Source organism: Helicoverpa zea, chromosome 10, assembly GCF_022581195.2.
Source record: "Helicoverpa zea isolate HzStark_Cry1AcR chromosome 10, ilHelZeax1.1, whole genome shotgun sequence".
Lineage (NCBI taxonomy): Eukaryota > Metazoa > Arthropoda > Insecta > Lepidoptera > Noctuidae > Helicoverpa > Helicoverpa zea.
The window spans coordinates 9,865,043-9,888,844 of NC_061461.1; the positions used below are offsets into that span (position 1 = coordinate 9,865,043).

The 23,802-nt window shown below is 37.5% G+C and overlaps 3 protein-coding genes across 12 annotated transcripts in view; all 3 read right to left on the reverse strand.

Moving 5' to 3' along the window:
* Window positions 1-287: 287 nt before the first annotated feature.
* On the reverse strand, window positions 288-14,500 carry LOC124633655 (protein Son). Of its 10 annotated transcripts, XR_006984767.1 has the most exons (15): window positions 13,515-14,500; window positions 13,166-13,264; window positions 12,316-12,528; window positions 11,568-11,731; window positions 10,980-11,155; window positions 10,093-10,239; window positions 9,874-9,965; window positions 9,735-9,793; window positions 9,070-9,161; window positions 8,711-8,794; window positions 8,250-8,360; window positions 5,863-7,186; window positions 5,371-5,565; window positions 4,886-5,056; window positions 288-493 (listed from the first exon to the last, which is right to left on the reverse strand). XR_006984767.1 is itself a non-coding variant. In XM_047168948.1 (14 exons), exons 1-14 carry the CDS (start codon window positions 14,345-14,347, stop codon window positions 383-385), a joined length of 2,553 nt encoding a protein of 850 aa, XP_047024904.1. In that variant the 5' UTR covers window positions 14,348-14,499; the 3' UTR covers window positions 288-382. The 10 variants fall into 10 exon arrangements, 7 of the variants coding, with proteins under 7 accessions (XP_047024904.1, XP_047024905.1, XP_047024909.1 ...); XM_047168948.1 differs by lacking the exon at window positions 5,863-7,186 and having other exon boundaries at window positions 4,880-5,056; window positions 13,515-14,499; XM_047168949.1 differs by lacking the exon at window positions 5,863-7,186 and having other exon boundaries at window positions 13,515-14,498.
* Window positions 14,501-15,940: 1,440 nt separating this feature from the next.
* LOC124634157 lies at window positions 15,941-21,297 on the reverse strand. Its single transcript, XM_047169580.1, has 3 exons — window positions 21,253-21,297; window positions 16,340-17,919; window positions 15,941-16,046 (listed from the first exon to the last, which is right to left on the reverse strand). The coding sequence occupies exons 1-3, from the start codon at window positions 21,295-21,297 to the stop codon at window positions 15,941-15,943; spliced, it is 1,731 nt and encodes a 576-aa protein (XP_047025536.1).
* The window catches only part of LOC124633759, a 31,546-nt gene continuing 26,782 nt past the window's right edge, over window positions 19,039-23,802 (reverse strand). Inside the window, exons 4-5 of the mRNA XM_047169082.1 lie at window positions 21,913-22,145; window positions 19,039-21,799 (exon numbers count right to left, since the gene is read on the reverse strand). Coding sequence (XP_047025038.1) covers window positions 21,406-21,799; window positions 21,913-22,145 — 627 coding nt within the window. The 3' untranslated portion in view covers window positions 19,039-21,405. The remainder of the gene's footprint in view (window positions 21,800-21,912; window positions 22,146-23,802) is intronic.

Sequence of the window (23,802 nt, forward strand, 5' to 3'; positions counted from 1 at the left end):
AAATAAGTAGGGAGATTCAAAAGGGGTGGGCCGCTAGTACTTAAATAATTTTATCAAGTCGACCACTGATTCGAGTACCTGATCTACAACCTAATTGATTGAAAGAAGCAAGGTTGTGTTCATCATATGCACCATGAATCCTCAAAATTTATCATTGTCCTTAGTTTCGCAAACAAACGTAAGTAGTACTGGAATATAACAGTTCTTCTACTTCCTATTTCGTAATATTATACGAGCATTTACTACAAAACCAACAACACAAGTAGGTATAATAAGAAAAACCAACATCCAACCTAAAAAGTTTTATTCCAATAAAATACAAGGTATGTACTAATCAATAACAAGTATAAACAGTCGTATACAAGTTTATATATGCTAATCATTACGTCACTATGCCTAGTTTCTGCAGTGCTAGTTGCGCTGCGTCGGCTTTCGCTTGCTTCTTGTTGGCGCTTGCGACTGCTGGCTGGTATTCTGTTCCCGCAACTTTTACCTGCAGAATTTATTTGGAGTTTTTAGTAATTTGTAACACAAGTTAAAAAACTTAAGGAGTTACCTATATAATATGTATTGTATGGTACTTGAACTAATTTGATTTACTTTCTAAGTATAGCTTAGACACCATTGACTGTGTTTCGGATGGCACGTTAAACTGTAGGTCCCGGCTGTCATTGAACATCCTTGGCAGTCGTTACGGGTAGTCAGAAGCCAGTAAGTCTGACACCAGTCTAACCAAGGGGTATCGGGTTGCCCGGGTAACTGGGTTGAGGAGGTCAGATAGGCAGTCGCTTCTTGTAAAGCACTGGTACTCAGCTGAATCCGGTTAGACTGGAAGCCGACCCCAACATGATTGGGAAAAAGGCTTGGAGGATGGATGGTACTTGAACTAATTTGAGCATCAATGGTTGGTACCTTTGACCTTATCGCTGAGATGCGGCGTAGGCGCATTGTAAAAATAAAGTTTTTGGATAAAAGCTTTCCTTTGTGAATGAGTTAATTGAGCATTTGAATAAGTTTTCTATACTCATGATGCTAGTGAATAATTCAACAACAATTCCACAATGACGTTGCAGATATTTGTTTAATGATTGATTCCGATGATACATATCTTGATTTTGATGTAACTATTGTGCAACATTTTTTTTTTCCCTTTTGCAATCATGCGATCAGTCTTCTGACTATAAGCAGATAAGGTGAATTTTAAGTGGCGGGTAGGTCACTACTCCCAGTAGAGCAGGACCTTTCTTTTATTTAGTAAACTAAATGTCGAAGATATCTCGCCGCTTTTTTAGCCGACGAATGGTCTCAGGTATTGTAAGCTGCCCCGCAAGTTGGTTTGGGTGCTTCTGAAGTCTAATTTTGTAACTGGCAGCATGAAGATTCACTTCCTCTTTCACCATCGGTATGCCGAGTACTTCGTGAACATCTGACATTCTGCTAAACCAGGGTGCATTTGATATTTGTTTTAAGATGTAGTTTTGCACCCTTTGTATGATCATCTTTTTGGATTCGCTGGCGGCTCCCCATAGTTGTATCCCATATGTCCATATGGGCTTGAGAATTGATTTATAGATCGAGAGCTTGTTATCTACAGCCAGTTTAGAGTTCCTGCCTAGTAACCAATGTAGGTCCCTGTATTTGGATTTTATCTCCTCTCTTTTTGTCTGGATGTGTTTATGCCATGTGAGTTTGCGGTCTAGATGCATCCCCAGGTATTTAACTGTTGTTTGGTGTGGTAGTTGCATTCCATTTAAAGTCACTGGAGCACAATTTTCCTTGCGCAGAGAGAATGTGACATGCACTGATTTAGACACACTTGCAGCAATTCTCCATTTTCCTAGCCATTTCTCCATCTCATTTAGTTCCCTTTGGAGTATCTGCGAAGCTTGGATGGGACACTTGCTCGAAGTGAGTAAGGCTGTGTCATCGGCGAATGTTGCAATTGTAACCCCAGAGCCCTGTGGTAAATCCGATGTGTAGAGAGTGTACAGAACTGGTCCCAGCACTGACCCCTGTGGCACTCCTGCAGATATATTGTAAAACTTTGAGGTACAATCGTTCTCTCGTACCTGGAAGAGTCTATTAGATAGGTACGACTTTAGAATGGCGTAAAATGTGTGAGGTAATATTATGTTCTTTATTTTATAAAATAATCCCTTGTGCCACACCCTATCAAAAGCCTGTTGGATATCAAGAAAAGCCGCTGAGCAGTATTCTCCCTTTTCAAACGACTTCCTCACTGTTTTGCATACTCTATGCACTTGTTCTATAGTGGCATGTTCCTTCCGAAATCCAAACTGATGGTCAGGTATGACTGATTTTTCTGCAAGGGCAGTGGTGAGTCTGTGTAGCAAGCACTTTTCAAACAGCTTAGACATAACCGGCAGTAAGCTGATTGGCCGGTACGATGTTACTTCGTGGACAGGTTTGCCGGGTTTATGTATCATTATAATTTGAGATACTTTCCAGAGTTCAGGGAAATAACCTACTCTTAACATTGCGTTAGCTAGAATGGTAATATATACTATTCCTTTGCGAGGCAGTTCTTCCAAAACTTTTTTGTCGACTAGATCAAATCCTGGGGCTTTGTTGTTATCCATTAACTTAATATATCTGTAGATCTCTCTAGGAGATATTGAATTTAGAGGTAGATCGAGTTGAAGGTCCTGATTTAAGACAACGTCGATATCTGTCTCATCTGTGTTCGGATTTGCTTTATTTGGTTGGAAAACCTGACTGAGGTGACTCGCAAAAGTTTCCGCCTTACTTAGACTGGATTTGGCCCAGCCGAGATCACTTTTTCGAAGTGGTGGCTTGTGGTAGAGTGGTCGTTTCAGATTTTTGGATGCTTTCCACAACGAGTAATTGGTTACTTTAGTAGCTGATAGGCCTTCCAGATATGTTTGCATCGCCATGTCGTTAGCTTCACATATGAGATGTTTAAGTTCGTGGATTGCTCTATTGAACGCTCTTTTGTCATCCGGATGTCTACTTGTGTGCCACACTCGTCTTAGTCTTCGTTTCTCCAGAATTTTGGCTCGTATGGTTTCCGAGTACACTTTACTTTGAGGTGGTCTTTCAGCTATCTCTGGCGTACACTTCCAACAACACACCTGAATTTCGGCGGTAAGATTTTTTACTGCATTTTCAATATCATCCTCGGTTTTTAGGGATATATTAAGATCAAGCCGCTCGGTAAGCAACTCTCGAAAAGCATTCCAGTCAGTGCGCCTGTTGTATAATTTTAGGGTCCTTCCAATATTTAGAGCAGTTGTGCCAATAGTCAGAATAACCGGGACATAATTGGATGAGGCATCGAGGCATGTTTCGATCTGATGAAAGAGTCGAGACAATCCTTTTACTACGAAGAAGTCAATAACGTCAGGTAGTTTGTTTGGATCACTTGGCCAGTTCGTGGGCTCTGCCGTCGAAATTGTTGTGAGGTTATTTTCATCCAAACTTTTCTTAAGCTCTCTTCCTCTGGTATTCGTGAGTCTAGACGCCCAGTGGATGTTTTTGGCATTCCAGTCTCCTCCAGCTATAAACCGTGTACCTAGATGGTCAAACAGTTCATCATACTGCTCTTTTATGATTTTATGTTTAGGCGGGCAATATATGGCAGACACATTAAAAGTGCCATTACGATCTGCTATACCTACAGTAGCTGCTTGTATGTGCTCTTTTTTGAACTGTGGATGCTCTTGGTGTTGAATACATGATCGTACTATGATGGCTGCTCCGGCATGTCCAGTACCATCTGGGTGGTTAGTGGCATATATATTATAGTTTTGTATCTTGATGCATGTTTTCGCGGTAAGGTGGGTATCTGATACAAGTAGGAAGTCTATGTTGTGGGTGTGGAGAAGTACTTCAACCTCATATTTATTTGGAGCTAGTCCATCTAGGTTCCAGGTAGCAATCTTTAATGATGTCATTTTGTTGACTTGGACAGTAGTGTTGTCATGAGACTAATAAGGGTACTCATCTGTTGGAGGAGAAGTTCAAACATTGAAGATTGTTTTAAAAGCATTTGTTCGATTCTATTACTTGTTGAAGTATCAGCTTCTTGTTCAGGTGTTTTAGCTTTCAATATGTCAGCGTAACTCATTGGTTTACGGTTAGGGTCTGTGTTTGTTCGTTGTTCTTTGATAAGATCTAATGTATTATTAGATGGATCCGTCGGAGACTGCTTGTTATGGCCGATAGCTGCCTGCGGATTCCTTCTGGCAATATGCTCCGATTGTTTGCTTGATCTTCTAGCGAGTATCTCCTTATAACAACTTTGTGCAACATGGCTTGCAATCTGTGACCATCTCTCACATTCTTGTAATCAGTAACAGATACAATCAATGCGTGGTCAACATGAATACCCGAATTGTTAAAGTTTTAATAATGGAAGATTTCTGAATGACTGTCAGTACTCCTATCATAGGGAAATGCATGTTATCTGCCAATCTCTTACCGGGGGAGCCGATTAACTTGGTTGAGTCAGATAGGCTGATCCCCAACATAGTTGTGGAAAGGGTAGGCAAATGAGTCAATTTAAATCGACATAATAACACTAACTAAATCATCATCTCCCGAGCCTTTTGCCAACTATGTTGGGGTCAGCTTCCAGTCCGGATGCAGCTAGTGTTTTACAAGGAGCGACTGCTTATCTGATCTCCTCAACCCAGTTACCCGGGAAAACCTCTAACCTCTTGGTAAGACTGACGTCAGACTAACTGGCTTCTGATTAACCGTCATGACTGCCAAGGATATTAAATGACAGTTTAACGTGCCCTCCGAAACACAGTCATTGGTGTCCAAGATATACGTAGAAAGTACATACAAACTAACTTAAGTAATAAAGAAAATAAAAACTGCAATATCAACGTACGCAGACCTTGAACAGGAAGTTCTTCTTATGATCTGGACCGCATTCGAAGCAGAGGTTATATTCAGGCGGTCCTAGTTTTTGTTTGGAACAATATTCGCCCAGTAGGGACACTGGGTGTTTGCCACCCGCGACGAGAGGCGCGGGGCCTCGGAGGCGTCCTGTGCGTTGTGGTTTCATCTGCAAAGAATTTTTTGGTGTATTATTGAAGCAATTTAATTTATAGAACTGGGCATTCCTCACGATTATGCTAATTTCAGAGGGGAGCTTATGTGCCCGGATTAAGACTATCTGGTTCTTTGGGGTCTAACTAAGCTACCTTAGTGCATTTTTTTTTATTAATTTCTCTTAGTCTATTATTTATAGAATTAGGATAATATATTGGTAGTGAAACTAAAGTGCTATAGTTTCCAAACAAGCAAAACGTGTCAAAATTAAAACAAAAAATCTTAAAGTAAAATAAAAAAAAAACTAAATAAATTGCGATTACTTACACCTCTACTGCGTCTACAGCTACTGACCTCTTCTTTGGCCTGTAGACCTCTAGTGTCCAACTTGACCTCTAGGAGTAAAGGCTGGAGAGTTCCAGTGCCTTCCTTACCCAACCCCTGGCCTGGAGTCCAGCCCATTTTCTGGAGTAAGTGCATACCCATGCCCCCTTCGACGGGCGCGGCTCGAACGAGTTGGTCCTATACATAATGGAATATATTAGAGAACGTATTGATTGCCGTGAATATTTTCAATTGCTTTGGCAGTCAAAAAAATGATCTTTTTTACGGGTACATTATTTACCTAACTGATGAGAAATTTAAGGAAAAGAGCTTTTCAAAAGGTAAGTTTTATGCTTGTACATAAGGATCTCAACTCGATCTATCAAGTCAGAACACTGAAGAGTTCTCATTCACCATTGCGATCTCCACTTAATATTCACAATAAATAAAGTTCATGTTTGTTTAAGATTGCATCCCTTCCCGTATTATACTTACCTCTTTGATTACATTGTAAGGTTAGCACCTATCATCGTAGACATCGACGTGCACGCATCTCCTTATCACTTAAAAGCTGCAACAAATATTCATGAATTCCCCATTTCAGCCATACTTTTCTTTGAGTCATCCAAAAAATTACACGAATTTTATGATAGTGCATTTTTTCCTAACAAAAGACGCCTTTTTACAGACTTGTCTTGGCCATCATTTATAAAGGTGGATGGTTGTGCAAAACTTCGCACATAGCTTTGCACAAATGTTGGAAATGGCCATACTTTAATCTTAGACATTTGGAGATAGCTCAAAGAATCGGTTGGCTTCAACAATTTGGAGACTGACTAAAAATATTTAAAACTGAATCTAAAAGGAATCTTCCTGTCTGGGAAGAGAGTCTCTATTTCCTTTTATTTATCTGACTCAAAAAAATATTTAATCAAGAGTCTAAAGGGCCAAAAGAACGATTTAGATATTACTTTAAAAACTGAAATAAATAACACAAATACACCAAACCACTGATGTGGTGTGTGTATCCAGTATCAGGAATAGGTAACTACAAAATATTTCTCTTACGAAATTAAATACAAAAGAAAGAAAATCTAAAACAAACAAGTCAGTCATAACCAAGGGGAAAACTGAATATCTGTATGCAATCTTTGGTAATGATGATTGACATGCCAAAGGGGATTGGCATGAGAATTACCATCACGTTAGAAGAATAGTGCGGTGTAACGAGCGAACTGCAAAGTTCAACCGTTACACGAACCAGAAATGTACGGAGACAGTGATGGTTGCAGCAACAAATAATCAGTACATTATATAGTATGGTTAAATATTAATATTATGAAATAGTGTTAACAACAATATAGTACGAGATAAAGCAATTGATGCAATCGTTCTTTCAATAAATTGCTGTCCTAGAGTGAGTTCAAAGATAAACATTTAAAATATAATAGTTTGCAAAATAGTGCATATATGTATAATACACAAATATGTCTGAACAAACTACAAGTATTTTATATGCAATACAACATTGATATAGTGAGAAAAAATTACCACTTCCCGGTAGTCAACAGTAAGATTCAGTAACACTTGCCCGTGCATCAAAAAGTGAAGCATTTTCAAAGCTTTAGTTTAGTAGAATACATAGATATACAAAAATATAGCATAGTTTACGAAAATACTGATAGTAAAAAACTAAGTTGTTGCAACCATCACAATAATATTGAAAAAGGTCAGAAAGTATAATACAACATGTATTATAAGTTCTGACCAAACGGTCGACCGCGCAGTGACCGTGGATCCTGACCGGCGAGGCAATCAGCTGAAAGAAAAGTCATTGCCACACTATTAAAGTATTGAACGAAACCATTTGCCCTCACTGGCAGTATTGGTAGGCTGTATGGAGTTTAATTTTGCCCTTATAACTTTCCCAATACTGTAACACTTAAACTTGATTCATTTGGAATCGTCAATCCATATTGAATGTTGTGTAGTTAAGGTAATAATTGAACCAATAATGAAGAAATTTGGTATATACTGAGATAACGATTTGATGACAACGATTAAACAAGAAACTACTTAAATAATGTACAAAATAGTATAAAGTATCCTATAGACCGGACGGAACCTGTCGGTTTTTTAGAGCATTTTCTACTATCTACTTACCTTTATTATTTTGAAGGATTAGATAATAATGTTTTGGAAATATAAAGTGCTTACTCATCGCCGTGTGTAACAGCTTAGTAGATAAGAAAATATGCAACAATCAATTATGATAAAAGATTCATCAAGATTGAATCTCGTGTGGAAAAGAATTCTTATCGGTTTCTATAATTTTGAATATGTTATTATAGGTAAGTTTCCTCATACATTTGTAAACAAAATTAAAAACAATACATTGTACTCAATAGACCAGATGAGCATTAATTAGGTTTCGTTTGATACTTTAATGCATATTTTATGTTTTTCTCCTAAAAGTGTATTGTTCTTTCATAATCAATATAATTTACTACATAAAATTTCATTTTCATTCGTATAAACCACTCCAACATATTTGTGGTTTCTTCATTGGTGTCTTATTTGAGTAAAATACTAAAAAATATTCTAGAAGTTTCAGAGCCCAGGAAAAACATTAAACCCATTTAACCAAGGCATGGTAGATGGACCATTAAAGACATCGTCATTCCAACAACAGTATGATATATTTATTTTGAGCCTTAAACATCGTTCACAAGGTTTAACCGCAGTTCTAATACATTAAGTTTTACTTCAGCAATCCGCCTCAAACTAACTCATGAAAATGAAAGAACAATTTCACTGACACACAATAAAAATGCAGCAATATAGCAATATTTATTGAAGTACGATTGTATGTGAATGTGTACCTTTTTGGCCCAAGCTTGTGTACCGCTAGCGAGTTCCCTCGGCGTCAGTATCTGTGCTCCGGTGGAGCCGGTGAACTGGCCCAGTGACGATTCACCCGCTGACCAACCAAACTGAGAAAACAATAACAAAAGTTAGAAAGGGATTTTGATAATAATATACTTCTTATAAAGAGATCTATCTTGAGAATCATACAATTTTCTTTTGTGTGTGTTTGTCGGTGTTCCAAGTTCTTTCGGGTCGCGAGTGAAACGGCAGGAAAAATATTGTGAGGTTTAGTTCCAATCAACTTACACTCAACAAATGATGTAATCGGGTGTGGGTAATATGTAGGCAGAAAGACGGAGTTATACAAGGCGAATAGCACCATCAATTGTCTAGTCTTCATATGGTTAAGATATAAAATCAAATAATGGAATTATTCACAATATTTACACAAAAAATAATAATAAAAAACACTTACACCATGTGTAGTAAAGAGTTCACTCTCCTCCTGCTCCTTGCGAATAATAGACAGCTTCTGTGATACCAGCGACGCTACGTCTTGCTGTAAGATGATGCCTTTTATTAATATAACATAATATATACAGAATAAATACACCTGTATACAGCAAGAAAGTAAGTAGATGTAAGTAATAATTGAACTAGGTTTGTTGTATCTGATCATCTATTCTTCATCAGATTTATTAGTCAAAAAACAAATATAGAATCTCTGAATTCAGAGAAACCCTCCTATTTTTGAAAGGCGGTTTCTGAGACATGAAACTCAAGTGATGTTTAAAGTTGAGTTCGGAATAATAATAAAAATAGTGAATAACTTACAATCCGCACCATCTTCTGAGCATCAACCCCGGGCGGGTAGGCCTGCGGGCCGGGCGCCGGTAACGCAGGTATTGACGGCACAGAGTTCAGCTCTGAAAACATAGCATTTATTTATAATTTGCTTCCTTGTATCTTCGACATATAAAATGCAATTTAATACACTAATTATCTTAATATACACACGACATGACAACGGAAAGCGGGTTTCATTTTTATATGAAACAACATAAAAACCGCTGGACGGATTTGGCTGAAAATTAGAGAGGATTTAACTTAGATTCGGGAGGTTTTAGGATAGTTTTTGTCACCATCCGGCTACGGGACGCGGGTGAAACCGCGGGCGAAAGCTAGTTTACAATGTAATTGAAAAGCAGCTGCTTAAAATAAATAGGCAAGTTTGAATTAAGATAAATCAAAGCTATGTGATCTGTGGACAATTACTTTTCCTTTTCTGTTTCCCGTTTTAAGAGAATCAACATAAATGATACCGTTTGGTGAAAACCGCATGAGAACACGATTAGTAGTTTTGATTTTATCGCGAACTGACCAGACACAAAGACAATGACGGCTAATAAAATAGTACGGAAGAAGAAAATATGTTGCGCCGACCCCAAATAAGATTGGGATAAGGGTAAAGGATAATGATGATAATTGTAAACACTTACGACTTCCCGACGTGAAGCTTTTCATATAAGGTGGTGGACTCAAAGACCGTTCAGATATTCTGCAACAAAAGTACAATTTTATAATTAAAATATTCATGTCTTTAAGTATGTACAAACCCATGTGATATAGTTTACTTACTTGGCAATTTCAGTGCATGTGTTTGAGGCAGCTGTAGTACTTGATTTTGATTTGGATGAACTACTGCTGCTTGAATTCAGTTTCGCTACTTGCTGCAATTTAACAAAAAACATAATTTTTATATCATAAATCATATTATTTATGAAAATAACCCATAAAGCAAATTGTAACTATAAAAGTAATTATATAATATTATAATAAAAATTGATCTTTAATTACCATGTCCTTCTTAGGCGGCGAAACGGGCACCCATTCTGATGCCTTTTCTCTATGTTGTGACCCTGAAGACACTGGGAACTGAAGTCTTAATTCCTCCTTATTGGCTATCGGTAGAGGATTCGTCTTTATGGGTAGTGGAGCGCCTCCCTAAAAAAGGTTAGTTGTTATCAATGTGTTATGTTGACACTGAAATTATTTACCAGTTTTCGGTAATAAACAGGCCGAAATTCAGCTCAAATAATTCTTTTCATAGTAACATTAATCAACATTGTAGAATCAAATGTACATAATAATAGTATAAATGCTGAATAACTTTGTTTTGTTAAGAGAAATAAACAGGCTTCTATTTAGACGTTGTTCCTTCCGGCTACGCATAAAGTCGCAGGCTGTAACTCTAAAATTGGTATAACAAAGTGTAAATATTCCTGTTTGTATCTGTGGGAAAGTTAATTTTTATTCTGCTATTGCACATGGTATTTATTCATCAGCATTAATTCATTCATCTATTTCACAACTGCATTTCATTAGTTGAAATTAATTGCTTATTACAATCACCTCTTATGAAATATTGATTCATAGTTGACTGAATGTGTTGCAAGCTACGGATTTTAGGTCAGTAGAGTAGAATATTTTAGTCATTAATATACTGTTATAATTATTAGGTAGTCACTTTTTTCTTTCAATCTATAATGGTACATAATCCCTAAAAAGTGTTTCATTTCATGGCATACTATGACCTAAAAAAAAATAATCATGAGCCTACTGGTTCTAATTTCGTAATATTTTCTTTAAACTTTGTTACTGATATATTTAAATTATTTATTGTTGGTCACACAAACCCTCATTACTTATTTAATATTACGAAATAATATAATAAATATACTCACCCTTATATTCATAACAATAGGAGCCTTCTCTTTAACTAGGAAGGGATGATGGAAAGCGAGCGTGTCTTCGTTCTCGCTCATATCATCGTCGTTGGATGAGACTGACGACAGTTCACCAAGTGCCTCCTTCTTTGACAAATGCTTGCAGAAGTCCGTCAACTCGTCGACTGATTTACCTGTGAACAATTTATTGGAAATATGAAGATTTTTCTTTATAAAAACAAAAATGCTCAGGTCTTTGATAAAACATGATTGGCTGACCATTTTTGCAATGATCAATGTTTGTTAAAACAAGTATTTAAGCTATGCAGACTAACATTTATTTTGTTGCATGTTTCCAGTTTTCTTGTCAAAAGCTCTAAATGTAGAACTTTTTGGGGTTCCATAAATGAACAAATGAAAACGAAGAAAAAAAATGAATTCTTATAATTTTACTTGAGTTATGTTCAGCACACACGAAGCCAGTTTGGTATGAACTTCAATCTAAATTGGTTAACTTGTTTCTAACACTATATAAAAATACATGCTTAAAAATCTCCCTAGCTCTATGTCTACAGAAGTGACAAATACACAAAATCAATATCTCACCTCCAGACTGTATAGCAGCCATCACTTGGTTCCTCGTATGCGGTGGCAACGCGGCTGCCCCGGCAGGCACCGCGCCATTCTTGAGCATATTGATGGCATTCCTTCTAGCCACTTCTAGTAATCGCTTCTTTTCACTATCCGCTAGTTTCACTCCCGTTGGAGACCTTGAATAAATGACAGATAAATTAAAATTGGACTAATAAATAATATACCTAATATATTTCGGACAAGTTAAATCCATTTAAATTACATCACCGAATTCCAATTAAATTACCCATATAAAAAAAAAGAGAAAAAAATTACAAAACTGGAACTTTCTGTGTAAGCATCACATAAATAGTGAAATTGAAAATATATTGAAGTAATTTTAAGTGATACACTTCAGTTGATTCGAGGCAATCATAAAATGTCATGGTAAATATTTTTAATGACATTTTAATATGCTTAGACAATGTAATAGGATATGCATAGCAAAGTTTCTCGATTAACTTGACTGCATAGATTAACTGCATAAAGGCAGCAGAAACAGTGTAATTTAATTACACGATGAAACCTTTCCAAAGCCAATGATGCTTGATTTGTTTTTTTTTCACTACTAAAAATGCAGTTTTACTTTGAAAATTAATACATTGATGTTATTCTATGACCACACCAGACCAGTTTTACTTTCCCTCATGTCCAAAAAAGTGGATACTCTGTGGTGTAGTAGGCTACGTAAGTACCTACGCTTATATAAATTTCCACATACCTAGATCTCCTCCTTCCACTATGTCTAGGCGAGAGTCGCCTAGTCCTATGCCGTGACCTTGACCTCGACCTTCGTCTGGAACGCGACCTTGACCTCCTACGAGACCTTGAAGTAGATCTGTGACGTGATCGACTGCTGTGTCGAGTCTTGGAGCTGGATCTATGATGGTGCTTTCTTGATGTTGACGATGAACGCCTGGATTTACTTCCAGACCTGCATAAAGGTTAAAGTATTAATTAATTCAATATTAAGTAGTTTTTAAAGATACAGTACATGGTCACATTCATAACTTCATTGAAGTGTTAAAAACAGTAACTCTATGCAATATGGTATAACACACATTACGACATCACAGATGTTTCACGTCAAATTGTATACTTATTTAGTTTAAATAAATAATAAAAAAAAAACAATTATTCTATCGAAACAATAAATGAAAATGGCATTATTTTAAGATTCTCTATCAAATGAATATGACAACTTTATTTATTTTTGACCTAGTCAACTAACTATAATTGTGTAGTGTTGAAATGACCAAAGTACTTGAAAAAACGGTTGATCATTGAAGATTTGTATAAGACTATTTTTAAAATCTAGTAAGCAAAACAATAAATAAGTTATTGAAATCCTGTAAAAGACTATTTGGTAGGCTGTAGCAAATGATTATCTGGGTAATCAGTTTTGTAGGATATTTTGCCAAAGTTACAGTATTATCATATCACACTCTCTTGGGCAAGTGTATGAGGGAATCATATGTTTAGGATATCATCTATATAATATCTGTATGTTGCTACTGGAAGTTGCTCTCACCCAGATATGATATTAAAAATAAAGTAAATTAAAAGTGTACCTCTTAGGAGATTTGCTTTTTTCTTTCCGAGATGTTTTCGATGAACTTTCAGTCTTTTTACTCTTCTTCGCAGCAAGTTTTGCTTCTTCACAGATGTCACTGTAGGTAAATAACACACAAAATTGCATCAGTCATAATTACCTAATTAGTCTAATCGTAGAATAACTGTTTCACAGCATAATAAGAGTATAAACATCATTTTTAACTGCATGTGGTATTAAATTGAGATGTCAATATTTAATTTTGTATATTGGTACTTTGATGTATATGGAAAGGTTAGGATTTGACACACCCAGATGTTTTAAAATGAGACAGACAAAGAACATTTTCAAATGTGAAGAATACTTACTGTTTCAATTCTTCTTCTGCTTGCTTCTTGAGTATACCCCCAGGATCTGAGGTTTTAGGGAATTGAGAGTTGCAAACAACTTCTTTCTCAGTACTACTTGATGAATCTGTATATTCCCCTTCCTCATACTTTTCTGCTCTCTTTCTAGCCTCTTCTTCAGCCTTCTTAACAGTCTCTTCATACACAGTACTGAATTTTAGATTCTTTATTTGAATTTTACCCTTAGATTTATCACTGTCCCCATTATTCAGTTCAGCTTTCTTACTATCTAATTTTTGTCTCAAGTCTATTGTCTTATTACATTCTGGAGGCAAGGGAATGGGATGTGGAGGAGATAGGGATAACTCACCTTCCTCTAATTTTATAGATACTGTATCTTTAACGTCCTTTTCGACCTTAACCTCTTTGGTTTTAACATCCTCTTTTTTTATTTCCTTTTCATGTTTAACTTTTTCATGCTTTACAATGTCGTTTTCAGGTTTGACTCTAACTGGTGTGAGCGGGTAAGGATAGGAAGGTGACCGGCTCTCTCGTGCACGCTTTTGAGACTTACTCTTTTTTCTTTTCTTCCGTTTGTGGGAGTACTCACTGTCGTCAGAACTGACACTGCTAGCGCTTCGACTGCGTTTCTTTTTCTCTTTTTTATGCTTCTTCTTGCTTTTTTTAGATTTCTTCGAAGGAACTTCCTCTATTTTAGGTGGATCCGCGTTAAAAGCACTAAAAAGTTCAGAAAGAATCTCACTTGACGACTTTTTGGAATCATCTTTTTTCCTATCGGGAGTTGTCTTTTCCCTTTTGATTAATTGTTCAATTTTATCTATTAAGGTAGTCATCGCTAAAACAAGGTTGACTTCACCTTATTTACACATTATATACTTCACAGGACTAGTAACTGTGGCAACGCTTTACAAACACAAAAGGCAAAACGCAAACATTACACGATCGCCATGTTGCGAAATTAAATTTGACAATAAGTATGTATGAGCATGGCATGACATTTGGTTAAAGGTATTACCAGATCATAGATAAGTGTACAATTTATACTCTGGCAACATTGCATTACTTTTTTTTAAGTTGTCTGAGATAAACTTAGATGTAATATACTATAAACAAGATTGCGCACTCTCAAAATATATATTTACGAAAATGAACTCTATTCCAACGCAATAAGGTACTAAGTTGGTTGCATAATACACAGAGGCAAATCCGAGCCGAGCGGGATAGTTAGAACGGAGGCAGTTTGTCTCTTTCTAACACCTTGCCAGCATAAAAAAATGTTGTGATCAAGTTTTTTTTGCCCAAAAAAACAATTGAATCACTTATATTTTTATCTTATTTTAACAATTATTGAAAGTCAACAAATTAATAACAATCGCATTGATTTATTCGTATTTATTCTTAAAACATAAACAACATAAATTTTTATTTTCTAGCGGTAACCCTGAACATTCTTGGCGCGTAATCAGCATTTAAAATTTTGTTTATATTTTTTAAAATATAGATATACTTTGGTTAGACTTTATTTTTATAATCTATTTCTACAATGTACACACTATACATATATACAAACTTAAACTACTTATCTTTAAACAAAACTAAAAATAAAATACTATATACAAAATATATATAAACATAAAATATAAAAGAGCATCGATCAGGCGTCGAAGTATTCCTCCGCATCACTGTCCTCCGGAAACGTGCCCAGAAGACTGGCTGCATTGCCACGTTGAATGGCAATGCTAATTCTTTGTCCGAAGAATAAGCCAGCCCTCTGGTCACGCGAAGCGTCGACAAACCTTTTCGCGATGTCCTTATAAAGTAACCGCGTACTCGGGCCCCATGGTCCGAGCGTTTCGACCCCAAATGGCTCAAAAGTATAGTTCCCAATAAGGTTACTATACTTGCGCCGCTTGGTGGTCTCTGCAGAAGCAGCAGCCGCACCAGCATGACCTGCCGTGCAGGGAAGATGCGATGGCGCCAGGGTGTCGACGCACGTTGCATCCCACACCAAGGGCCTACCCAACTTCCATGGCAACAACGTCATACCATCTGGCCTCTTTCCATCGTCACGTACCAGTCCATAAGGCTCTAACACGGCTGGCACGCCGGCGGTGGAAAGAGCACGACGGATAATGTCGTTAATGCTGGCATGCCGTGCAATACGACCAGCACTTCTGCAGCACGACAGACCATGGTGCCCGAGGCTGTCGACGGTTTCACCGCAATGGCAGCGATGCGGAGCAACACAGGGAGCGCCTAACCGTAAGCATGTAGCGATGCGGAACGTTGTGTCATCCAGCATAGTGCCTATGCTAGATGACGGGATCGCCTGTAACCAGAGGCCCGACTCCCACTCTCCCACAGCCAACAAACGGGCACGCTCAGCAGCACTATTACACGTATTTAATAGATTATTCCGTACAGTGCTACAGAGCGGCCCGTCCCATTGTCTCTGAGAGCAGCGGTTGCCGGGCAAATCCGTATTGGGAGTAGCCATTTTCCAGGCATCCAGCGCGTCGGTCAAACACGGTACTTCAACATCAACCAGTGCAGAAGACGACAATATCTTTTTGGTTAATGTATCAGTACTGTGAACCGAGGAGAGGAATGCCGGTAAACTAACACTTGAAATTTTGCGGACGCCGAGACCTCCCATGCGTATTGGGAGTGCAGCTTGCTGCCAGGCTCGATCGTCCAAGGCCACATTGAGGATGGAGGTGAGGGTGCTTCTGATAATTTGGTCAACTTTGTCCAAAACTTGTGGGTGCTTCCATAAATGTGAGGAGCGAAGAATATAAGTAAATTTTGGTCCAAAACAACAGTACCGAATCAAAGTGAAGGCCGAATGTATACTGATTTTGTATAATCTCTCTGAAACATCATTAAAATTTTGAATTTTCTCGTTAATATAACTGGTGAAGGACTCATCGAGAATAGGTGATCCCAGGAGGCGAAGGGAACTTTTTTCTAGTACTGTCAAATTTGGAGCTATGGATTGGAATTTCGAAAAGACTTGTTGGTTGTTATCAGGGATGAAGATTTCACATTTTGATAAATTTAGTTGTAAGCCAATCGAGTCGAATTTTTGTATTAATAATCTAAAGTCGTCAGCTACAGTATCTGCGTCGCCTCCTAGGATCCCATCATCGAGGTACCACACATTAAATTTAGAATTTAGCTGTCGAATGATAGGGTTAATAGCCAAGCTGAAAATGGCAGGCCCCAGAGGATCACCTTGTTGACATCCGACGGCCGAATCTAGAACTTGGTCTTTATAGAGTAATTTAGTTGAATGTCTATAACACTGCCAAAGAAATTTATATAATTTTGGAATTTCATTTTTAACTTCCGTCAACAAGGTATCTCTATTTACGGAGTTAAAGGCGTTCCTAATGTCAACCTTAAGGATGACCTCGCCTTTCCCGCTATTTACGTACGTGGAAAGGGCGTGTACCGCAGCCTCACAACCCCCTTTCGAGCCAAAACCTAGTTGTAAGGGCTGAAATTTGGCGGCCAGGGTTTCTTTGTAGTAGGCACAGCCAAACTTGGCTGCGATACGGCGATATGTGCATCCCACGGCAATGGGACGGATGCCGCCATCTTTTTTACGCAGGGCACATAAATTGGCACCATACAAAACGTCGATGACGGCTCCGTTCACATTGCCGGAGAGCATTAGGTTAATAAGGGCTGTCAGCTCCTTCAAAAGCGACTCACCTGCTTCCCCGGCGCTTGAGCACGTCAGATCCTTATGGTGCTGCGGCGTCAAGCCGTCGAGGCCACCGGCAGAGCCGCTCCGGAAGGAGCCGACAGCAGCGCACAATTGGTTGGCTGTAATTGATAGATTATCTGATTCTGGGGCAGGAGGGTCGGGGAAGGAGAGGTCATCCGATGCTGCCGGGTGTTTACTCTCCAGAGCTGCAACAGTCTCTGGGGAGCACGGCGCAACCACATCACTACTGAAAAGAATTCTAGCGGCACCCCTTATGTCACCTTCCCCTAATTTTGACTCTACATGATGCAAGAGTCCTTTGTGGGAAAACTGTGCTGTAAATTTTGGGTCAAACGAAGTAGAAGGACTATTACAGTTCTCTTTAACTTGGGCTGTTAGGGTTTTTTTGGAGGCCAAATTTTTTTGGACATGTAGTATCTTATAGGGAAAGGTAAGTAGCCGCTCCCAAGCACGTTCAGAGTTCTCTCGGTCGACGAGAGAGACGCATCGTGCCAAACACGCTGCCACGGATGGTCTCGCGCCTCGAGGAACTCTTTTTAAAACGGGTATGGAATTTTTCAATTTACATAGCTGTTGCCAAATGGGGGTGGGATCAGGATTAGATGGGGTACTAGGTAAGGATACGGGGGCCGAAGGCACACCGTGAGGTTTATGAACCTTGCCGCAGTGCACCTTTTATATTTTTTTGTATTAAATCAATTCAAACTATTGAAATGGTGAAAAAGTGTTGCTTTTATACTTGTGAAAGTGAATCCTATGGTGGTTGCAATATATCGTTCCACCGGTAAGCTAATAATAACATTTTCGTAAATCAAACAACTAGGGTGCCCATGAATTCTTGTTATGAGTCAAAATATGGGTAATGGATTTTAAAACTGTTGTACTATTGTTATAGCTTCCCAAAAAAATGTAGAAAGGCGATATAAATGGCTCAGCAGTCTATATGTGAAGCAAAAATACAAAAAAATCAGTCTGCACTTCGAATCTTCCCGTTTTTATTACTGCTAATTCCTGCTAATTATTAAAAGCCTATATTAGTAGTTTAAGGTCACAAACTGCGTAAGTTAAAACTTCAATACCAATCTGTGTTTAATAATCTTAGCAAACTCGGATTGGTCTCACATAGCTTAATCTCATAGTCACCCTATTAGAAAGGGACAGACGGCCTCCGTACTAACTGTTTCACTCGGCTCGTTTTTTGGTTAAAAATGCGCAGTCCTGTTTACTAATATTATGTCTATGGAGATAAAATAAACGATCACATGTACATGTTACCGGCAATTTGAATAATTTAGGTATTTTTTCGTTTATCCCATAAAAAAAGTATTTAGAACAATACCTAGGCAATGTATAATATAATAATATCTCAAATATAATGAACATTATAGTCCATTAGGTAATGGCAAGGGTATGATTATTGGATTCAGTTTTAAGTCTCATCATCTTGTCCCTGTTTTTTCTAATGCATCTCCGAAAGTAATCCAAGGTTTAAGGGTAGCCTTCACACGTAGTATATTTCTGTTTTGCAAAAGTTCAACAAAGATGGTAGGTAGATACCTATATAGTTGCTAGATTTTTACAGTCTTAGCGTCATCTTTGTGTTTTTGCAGTCTAGTATTGCATTATTAAAAATATTTTTGTACCATTTGTACCATAAGGGCTCCGTAACAACCGATTAGGTATTTTTTTAAAGTTAAGATGTCAGGCTACACAATCCCCGGGTAAAATGCGTTTAGTCAGAAAATATGGCCTTGATAGTGAAAAGGAGAAGGTAAAATAAAAGATTCACAGTAAGGTTTAGGTAGTTTTTATTGTTTTCTCAATACCTTTGCAAGGTTGGTAAGTGATAACCTGATAAACAATACAGAATGGATACTACATTTTTCATCATTTCTGCATGGTTGAAGTACACTGCGATTTGCCAACTGCAGCGTAGGACGGAAAACGTGTCCTTTTACTTTAGGTATATTTTATTTAGGTACATAAGTAAGTAGGTAAGTGTTCAGAGAAAATGTACTTACAATTAATAATTTCAAGAAATCTCGATCTACTTATTCGACATGTACCTACTTTTATGTAGGAAAGCTTTTAGCATGATTGCATGGTATGAGTGTACGTTTTCAGATAAACAGTTGAACTCTCCACAATTGACTGTTGTATACCACCTGTTTATAAGAAAAATATATTGTTAGTTGATGACAAAACAATGCATAGTACTTAGGTAATATCAAATTCATTTTCTATCATCCAGTTTATAAGTTTGACACAAACAAAGACAAGCACAATTTATTTAACAAATAAACATTACACTAAAATGCAAGAACAATACACAATCAATAATTTGGCAATTGTTTTTAGTGAATTTAATAATCGGAAGCTCCAATTATTGAGCAATACTTAATTTAACAATTTCAGGCCTTTGCCAATATTTTTTATTAAAACAGTGTAGTCAGTGTTGCTATTTCAAAATAAAAAAATGGCTACAGTAGCATTTTCTGACTATTATGCAGTAAAATAAAAAGGAATTCATATTTTATTCATAACGAGTCCTTTTACACTACCCGCTTTTGTCATAAGAGTTGTTCATCATACTTATTATAATGTCTAGGAAGACAGAATAAATACCTACTACAAATTGGCCAAATTAATAAAAATATTCAAAAAGCAATAAATATTATCATATCACACAATAATATCCATAATTAGGTACTTAATAAATCGATGATTAACTTAATAATTCTAATTAATATTCAGGTATACATAAGAATAGCAAACGTTTTTCATTAGATACGTCGATACAATCATAAAATACATTCCCGTATTAAAATACCTACCTATCTACGTTTTCGTATCAAATTTTAAATGATTTTTTCATGTACTTGATTTATAAAAACTTGTTTGCTATAAAAACTAATATAATACTAACTGAAAACTAGTCACAGTTTATTCTTTACTTTCTACATTTATGAAAATATCTAGACAACAAGTTTATTTATTGTTTATGATTATTTTGCAAAATCACATTTTTTAAACTTAAAAATTAAATTAAAATAATCGTCATTTCCTCCCATTGCTTAATACAGATCCGCTTCTTCATTATTTTACGTTATGAAATAAAATGTTCAATATTTTTAACGTTTTTTTTTTGTCTTTTTTAATATATTTTTAATTTTCTTCGCGTTTGTCATTTAAAAGGTGCTTGATTAAACTTTTCGAATTGTGCAAACTGGGTGCAACGACGGCAACCTTTCTTTCTCATGAACTTTTTACATTTTCAAGTAACGCAATGTTAATGCTAACTTTTTTATCACACAGATCATAACGGGTCCCAAAAATTTTATAAACCATGAGACAGAATAGTTTCCGCTCGATCAACGAGTGGTAATGAAGCGTTCGCCTAAATGAGTAGAGTAACCATATTCACAAATCTTTGAACCCCAAAAACATCAATAGGATACGAAAACCCACGTCAAAACAATACCAGATTTTAGTTTTGGTCTCAATATTCTAAATATACTATGCTTGGAATGTTAAGAAAGATCGTTTTAGTGTCAACCAAAGAAGTGATAAATATTGGTTGTTTTGTGTAGATGGCGTGTGACGTGGGTTCTAAAGATCGTCAAATGTTAGGGTTCCAAGTAATGGTAAACGCTAGTATTGTTGAGATCAGTAACTAGGCTAGCGCTAGAGAACGCAGCAAACGGCTACAGCTCTCGAATCTGACTGGAAGCGTGATGAGGCATTAGCTATATAGGTACGTATCAAAATGTAGGCAGACTTGTATGAAACGACCAACAAGAAAGCCATTCGTTGTCAATATCAAGAAGTAGATACTAGGAGATTAAAAATGCTAACGGCAGAAAAATATCGCACAGGCCCTATGTATAGAAGTCTAAGAGCGCTTGCACAGAGAACCAAGTCGTACCGTAAGCCCTTTAATTTTTTTGATCAGGGCAAGACTACGGTGAATCTTGGCTTGTACAAGCGCAGTAACGGAGCTAATACCTGTCGTATCGACTCGGGTCGGACCGAGAGCACTAGCCGCCCCATCTTAAAGCTACTACTAAAATTCTCTAGACGATCAAAGATCGCAAGCTAAATTGATTTTATTCAAAAGTCTTAAAAAAATAAAATCTGCTAGTGATCAACGTTAACGCGTTAGCGGGGACGCAAGACGGCGCGCACCGTTCGGAAACGTTTCTCGAATCCGAGCTTCGTGTACAGCGACCGCGACGCCTCGTTCTCCGGACGTATCACCACGAAGGGCTTGTAGCCGCGGGCCGCCACCTCCTTGGTCAGGCGCCGGGCGAGGTAGATGCCGTAGCCTTTCCTGCGGAACTCGGGCCTAGTTTGCATGGAGAACATAGCGCCGTAGTAGGACTGCACCATCCAAGCGGCGAGCTTCCCTTCCACGAAGATGCCGTAGGCGGGCAGTTCGGCGACCAGCTTCTCGAATACTTCGCGGCATTCTATATCGCTCGCCGGGTAGAGGTCGTGGACCGCCTTCATGTGCTCGGGTTGCAAGCGAACTAACTCCACGTCCGGTGGCAATCTGCAATCAACAAATTGATCGTGTTAAATCGATAATCCGTTAAAAATGCTAGGTAATAAAAAGACCTTTTAAGGCTTTTAAGAAGACCTATTTTACAACATTTATTCCCTTACCCATCAGTACTGTCGTCTTGAGGTGGGTTATCACAGACGTAGACGTCACCAGTAATCTTGTCGTGGGCCTCATAGTGCCTCTCGAAGCGGTTCACGATAGCCTCGTGAGTGAAGTTCAGGTACAACGGCTGCGTGAGGTCGAGGAGTATGTCCTCTGACGTCAGCAGGTCCACCAGCTCAGCGCGCTCCGATGGACAGAACACTGTCACGCTCTCGTATGTAGTTTGGTTCGGCTGGAATCATTGCAATAGGTAGTCATTAGGAAATGATCGGCATATAAGGAGAGGTTACGATTTTAAATCGATATTTATTTTTGTATCTGTGCCAGAAACATGTGACATAGCTTAAGTATAGGGAATAGAAAATATATCATCACCTTTATCCCTACCTACATCTTGTATCCCATTTACAAACTTGCAGTCTCATTAATATTATAACATGTTTTATGTAGTTTATGATATATGCCCGAATAGTCCGACCTTCTCAAAAAAAGAAGAAGTTATAAAAGTTGTCAGGTGTATCTGGGTAAGATTGACGCACAAAGAAGCTTGTCTAATTTTATGACCTATGTCTGGCCGGTGAGGCAATCAAACGAATATTGTGTCTAAAATTAGGACCCGTCTCGTAAAGGTCAGATTCTAGAAAAATTCCCGAAAATAGAATTAGAGCTAGTAATATGGAAACCTTCCTACATTTATGAAGTCTTTTGCTAACAAAAACAAAATTAGACCTTTTATGCCAAAGTAAAATGTCTGATGTAAATATTGTTCCCAAATTGCATTAATACCATCTTCAAGGAAGACTTAAGTCGTCCATTATATATGAAAATTGGTTCGCAATCAACATATTTTGCTTCATAATTCTGTTATGCGACATTTTCTTCCATACGATATTCGATTTATGTGACGTACCTACCTATGTCTGCCGAATCTTGTCGACACATCGATATAAGTTACACCTCTTACTTTCACCAAAGATTGTTTATTAAAAATGATGTCATCTATCATAACGTATTTGAAACTTGATATGGTATCACGTAATCTACGTATTTAATGATTCATAATTGTTTCAGCTCCCATGAGTCTTCATTAGTCGGCTATGGAAACGCGACTATTAAGTTTCGAATTACATTTTCTAGTAAAAACCTGACTATATTTAAATGCATGTATGTAATTAAGGAGTTCTCGTTAGTGTTTGTGGGTAATTTATTTTAAATTGTATAATTTGCAAGGAAATGTAAATTACAGTCAGAATATTTCTGTGAATACCTGGCACATGGTTACCTACTCGGTTTTAGCGCTAAAGCCAAATCCAGGATTATCGAATGAGGAATTTGCGAGCTCACGTTATTACTGACGGTACTGGTATTATCGAATACAAAACATCAATCCGATTAATAAATCGTTACAATCGAACAAAAAACTGTAAATGTTTCCAAAGCGAGATTTCAGATTGTGCTCGAAAATGGCTCGGGCTTAGTATTAAGTCTAGATAGGTTCTGAGGAATATCGCCTACGGTTGGCTGCGCCATATAATTAAGAAGGGCTCTTAAGCCGGTCTCGGCTGTCGATTCCAATGTCTTTATCAAGTGGATCGTATTTGTTTAACTAAGTAAGTAAAGCAGTTTCAAAAAGCGATCATTTTGAAAAATAATAACTAATTAACTAGATAGATAGATAGATATACTCTTTATTATGTACACCAATTTAAAAAACAACAAAACACTGATCTACAGATTTAAAAGTCGGTGACACAATGGGCGGTCTTATCGCTAAAAGCGATCTCTTACAGACAACCTTTGGATGGATTGAGAATAAAAAAGAAATAACTGTATTGCAGGTAGTTTTTGGTGTACTATGTATAATATTAATACCTAAAAATAGACAAATA

Excerpts from the sequence above, each read along its gene's own strand:
- LOC124633655 (XM_047168948.1), bottom strand. The coding sequence starts at position 14,347 with ATGACTACCTTAATAGATAAAATTGAACAATTAATCAAAAGGGAAAAG. Across the intron at positions 13,265-13,514 it reads GCAGAAGAAGAATTGAAACA|TGACATCTGTGAAGAAGCAA; the intron begins GTAAGTATTCTT and ends ATTTACCTACAG. Across the intron at positions 8,795-9,069 it reads CTCAGAAGATGGTGCGGATT|CAAGACGTAGCGTCGCTGGT; the intron begins GTAAGTTATTCA and ends ATCATCTTACAG.
- LOC124634157 (XM_047169580.1), bottom strand. The coding sequence starts at position 21,297 with ATGGGGCGGCTAGTGCTCTCGGTCCGACCCGAGTCGATACGACAG. Across the intron at positions 17,920-21,252 it reads GACCCGAGTCGATACGACAG|GTGCACTGCGGCAAGGTTCA; the intron begins GTATTAGCTCCG and ends AAAATATAAAAG. Across the intron at positions 16,047-16,339 it reads TCGGCCTTCACTTTGATTCG|TACCGTGTTTGACCGACGCG; the intron begins GTACTGTTGTTT and ends TTGATGTTGAAG.